General features: G+C 59.3%; 1 protein-coding gene across 1 annotated transcript; it reads right to left on the reverse strand.

Annotated features, from left to right (window-relative positions):
• Nucleotides 1–1,242: 1,242 nt before the first annotated feature.
• Nucleotides 1,243–3,683, reverse strand: POU4F1 (POU class 4 homeobox 1). The gene is made up of 2 exons (XM_047756037.1): nt 3,296–3,683; nt 1,243–2,648 (listed from the first exon to the last, which is right to left on the reverse strand). The coding sequence occupies exons 1-2, from the start codon at nt 3,416–3,418 to the stop codon at nt 1,506–1,508; spliced, it is 1,266 nt and encodes a 421-aa protein (XP_047611993.1). The 5' UTR covers nt 3,419–3,683; the 3' UTR covers nt 1,243–1,505.
• Nucleotides 3,684–3,935: the final 252 nt, after the last annotated feature.

The raw sequence follows: 3,935 nt of genomic DNA on the forward strand, positions 1-3,935 counted from the left end.
TTTTCCCCAGCAATAAATTACTTCTGAATAATAATAATAGTAATAATAATAATAATAATAATAATGAAACAGTTGTTCTGCTTCCCCCCCCACCCCAACATGCAGACCCTTTTGAAACAAACAGAGGGCTTTAAACCTGTCTTCCTCTCATCTGGGATTTAGTTGATTTTCTCACAGCCAAGTCCTGCTCCAAGTGAAAGCAGAAACTTCTCAATATTTCAATGATTTCATGTTCTCCAAGAGAGAAGGAAAGGGGACCTAGAAGAGCAAGATGGGTCCAGTTCTGTGGAGAAAATGGGACAGAGCATCTTTCCTACTATCTGCCACCCCATCAGTCCATTTGAATCAATAGGAAAAAAAAAATCAGTAGATAGTTAAAAATAAAACGCTCAAAAAATAAATAAAAGGGCAAGTTCTATGAGTGAGGGGAAAAGCTTATTTTGAAATAGTCTGTTCTCAAGATCTTAGATATAAGAGCAAAAATGGAAAGAGAAAAACCTGTTTAAAACGGTTTTGTTTTCTTAGAATAAAATATTTATTTCGGAGCCCGTAATTTCTGCCTTTTAGTCGGCTCAAAGACTGCGGCTCTCTCTCCCTCAAGACCCCCACCCAACCCTTCAGGCCTGATCCCTGGAAAACTTGGACTTCACCTAAACAAGCACCCACCCACCAAGCCCTTCAGCTGTGTTCCCACCCACTTTTTGGCTAAGGAGAGCAGCCATCGGAGTCTCATTGGAAAAGGGAAAATAAATCAAAGAGGACTTGGATGGGGTGTGGGCGAGACTTAGAAGGAAAACGGAATTAAACACACAGAACAATTAGCTTCGCTACCCGAGAATTTCACCTTTTGGTTGGTCTGGTTTTCGATTTTTGACTCAGTTCATGTGTGTAGGGCTGGGGCGGTGATAAGAGTGGTGGTGCTCTTTTTTTTCCTCTGGGGGGGGGGGGGGATGAAGCTGCAGAATACGGCTCTCCGAAGTTAAATTTCTAAAGCATTTTTTTCCCCCTTGGCTTTTCTGTTTTGTTTTAGTTTGTCTTTTTGTCTAGTTTTTGGTGGTTGGTAGGTTTTTTGTTTTTGCTTTTTGTACATAGTTCCTTGGTCCCCAGGAGATTTTGATAAGTGTCTCTGGTCAAAAACAGTCCATTTCCCTAACCTTCCCGAGTGTCCCCCCCCACCCTCTCCCCCAGAACCATCCTGCTCCTCAAAACCCCTCCTCCTGTCTCCGCTTTCCTTCCCTTCACTCCCCGCTCTCCCAAATGCTCCTCTTCTCCCCCCACCCTTCTCTCCTGTGTCCACACCATGCACCCCAGTCCTCCAGGCTGGGGGAGGATAAGGGCAGGGTGAGCAGAGAGGAGGTGGAGAACACTCAAGAAGGGACTCCCCAAATGCAAGCAGGATAACAACGGACACTCTAAATTGGAGGAGGAGAAGCAGGCCCGAGGAAAGCCCCCCGAAATGCCCCTCCACCTCCCCGTTCCGCCCCGCCCGGTACCTCCCATCCCCCTCAGTAAGTGGCGGAGAATTTCATCCGCTTCTGCTTCTGTCTCTGGTTGCAAAACCACACCCGCACCACGTTCTTTTTGAGGTCCAGTTTCTCGGCGATGGCGGCGATCTTCTCGGACGAGGGCCGGGGCTGTACCGCGAAGTAGGCCTCGAGGGAGCGCTTCTCGGGCGCGGCGATGGAAGTCCGCTTGCGCTTCTTCTCGCCGCCGTTGAAGAGCTCGGGCTTGTTCATTTTCTCGCGCTGCGCGCCCTCGGCCTCCTCCAGCCACGCCTGCAGGATGGGCTTGAGCGCGATCATGTTGTTGTGTGAGAGCGTGAGCGACTCGAACCTGCAGATGGTGCTCTGGCTGAGCGAGCCCACGCCCGGGATCTTGAGGTTGGCCAGCGCCGAGCCCACGTCGGCCTGCGTCACGCCCAGCTTGATGCGCCGCTGCTTGAAGCGCTCGGCGAACGCCTCGAGCTCGCGCGGGTCCGTGTCCGAGTCGCAGATGGACGCCAGGCCCGCCGCGCCCACCACGGCCGCCGCTGCCGACGCCGCCGCCACCTGCCCCGCCGCCGCTGCCGCCGCCGCCGCCGCCGCGCCGTGGTGCGCCGCCGCCGCCACCAGCCCGGGGTGCGGCAGCCCCGACGGCATGTTCATGGCGGCCGCCGCCGCCGGGTGCGACAGGTGGCCCAGGCCGTGCATGTGCGGGTGCGGATGCGCCGAGCCGCCCAGCAGCCCGCCGCCCGGACCCCCACCACCTCCCCCAGGGCCGCCGCCGCCGCCACCGCCCCCGGGGCCGCCGCCGCCTGGGCCGCCGCCGCCCCCCGGGCCGCCGCCGCCCCCCGGGCCGTCGTGGGCGCTGCCGCCGCCGCCCGCCGCGCCCGCGCCGCCCGCTCCGGCCATGAGCGCGAGCGAGGGCGACGAGATGTGGTCCAGCAGGTCACCAGGCTCGAGCGCCTGGTGGTGATGGTGGTGGTGGTGGTGGTGCGCCAGCGGCACGGTGGACGTGGACGTGCATGGCACGCTGTTCATCGTGTGGTACGTGGCGTCCGGCTTGAACGGGTGGCTCTTGCCTTGGGACACGGCGATATCCACGGCCGCTAGCGCCTCTGCCCGCGCCAGCAGCGTTTCGTCTAGGCTGGCGAAGAGGTTGCTCTGCAGCTGCAGGCGACACAAACCAAACCAAAAAAAACCACAAAACCAAAAAAGCAAAAACACAAAACAAAACCACACACGAGTGGGAGAGCACAACAGGCAAAAGGCAAACACAAAACAACCAAAATAACAACAGGGGTGGGGATAGTGGCGACCGGGAAAGACAGAATAGGGACACATTGGGGATGAGACAGGGGGGTCAGATGAGAAAGGACGGGAGTGTGGGGAGAGGGGAAGATGCAGAGGAGAATGGCACACAGGAACACATTCGGGGGACAGGCGTGGGAGACGAAAAAGGAGGGGGAAAGAAGAAGAAATGGAGATGTAACTCGCAGCTGGGGACCCGTGTCACGCACCCGAACACGCACAGAGACCGCCTTTCCAAGGCATGAAATTATCAGAGAAAGTGGAGGGAAGTCGAGAGTCATGGCCCCAGAGCTCCCCACTCCGATCGCCGGCGCCAGACACCGAGGCAGAGGCGACGGAAACAGGACACTAAGCGCCACTGTACAAAGCGTGCTTCGCAGCGGGATTCTTCTAAAAATCCCTTCCCGCACCGGGACCTGGGCACACATCAGCACCCGACATGCAGCGTCTCTGAGACTGGGAGGGGCCGGGCGCGCGGGCCAGGTCCGCGGGCGTGGGGCGCTTACCGGCGGCGTGGGCAGGCAGGCCCGCCGGATGGCCTCGGAGCTGGAGTGCAGCGACGGGTACTTGTGCTCAGGGAGGGTAGGATGCATGGCAAAGTGAGGCTGCTTGCTGTTCATGGACATCATCTTGATGGCTTGGCATGTAAATCCACAAACACTCCGAAAGTCCGCGGGAAAGTGCGCACGCTGGCTCCCCCGGCCTCCCTTCGGAGGCTGCAGCCGTAGCGGCTGGCGGCGCGGAGCCGGTGGACACGCCGGGGGCCGCTGCTGCTTCTGCCGCCGCCGCTGCCGCCCGGCGCTCCCTCTGACCGCGCAGACCGCCGCTCACCGGCCACGCGATCCCACTTCTCCGAGAGCTCTAGCCCCGTGCGCCGACGGGATGCACTCCTCTTACACCTGAGCCCCACTTCTCGCGGCCGGTCCGGGGAGCTCTCGCGAGAGCTCGCGGGCCCGCCGCGCTGACAGGCATCAGCTGTCTCCGTCTGTCTGACGCGCGCTCTCCCTTTCCGCGGCGCCGTGCGTCTGCGCGCGCGCGCGCTCGCCGGCCGCGACCGGCGCGTGGGAGCCGCTCTTATAGTGACCACCAGCAAGGACAGCGCAGGTGATGCACCTGTAGCTACCCGGACATGCGCACTGCACGCCT

Source organism: Phacochoerus africanus, chromosome 13 (assembly GCF_016906955.1).
Source record: "Phacochoerus africanus isolate WHEZ1 chromosome 13, ROS_Pafr_v1, whole genome shotgun sequence".
Lineage (NCBI taxonomy): Eukaryota > Metazoa > Chordata > Mammalia > Artiodactyla > Suidae > Phacochoerus > Phacochoerus africanus.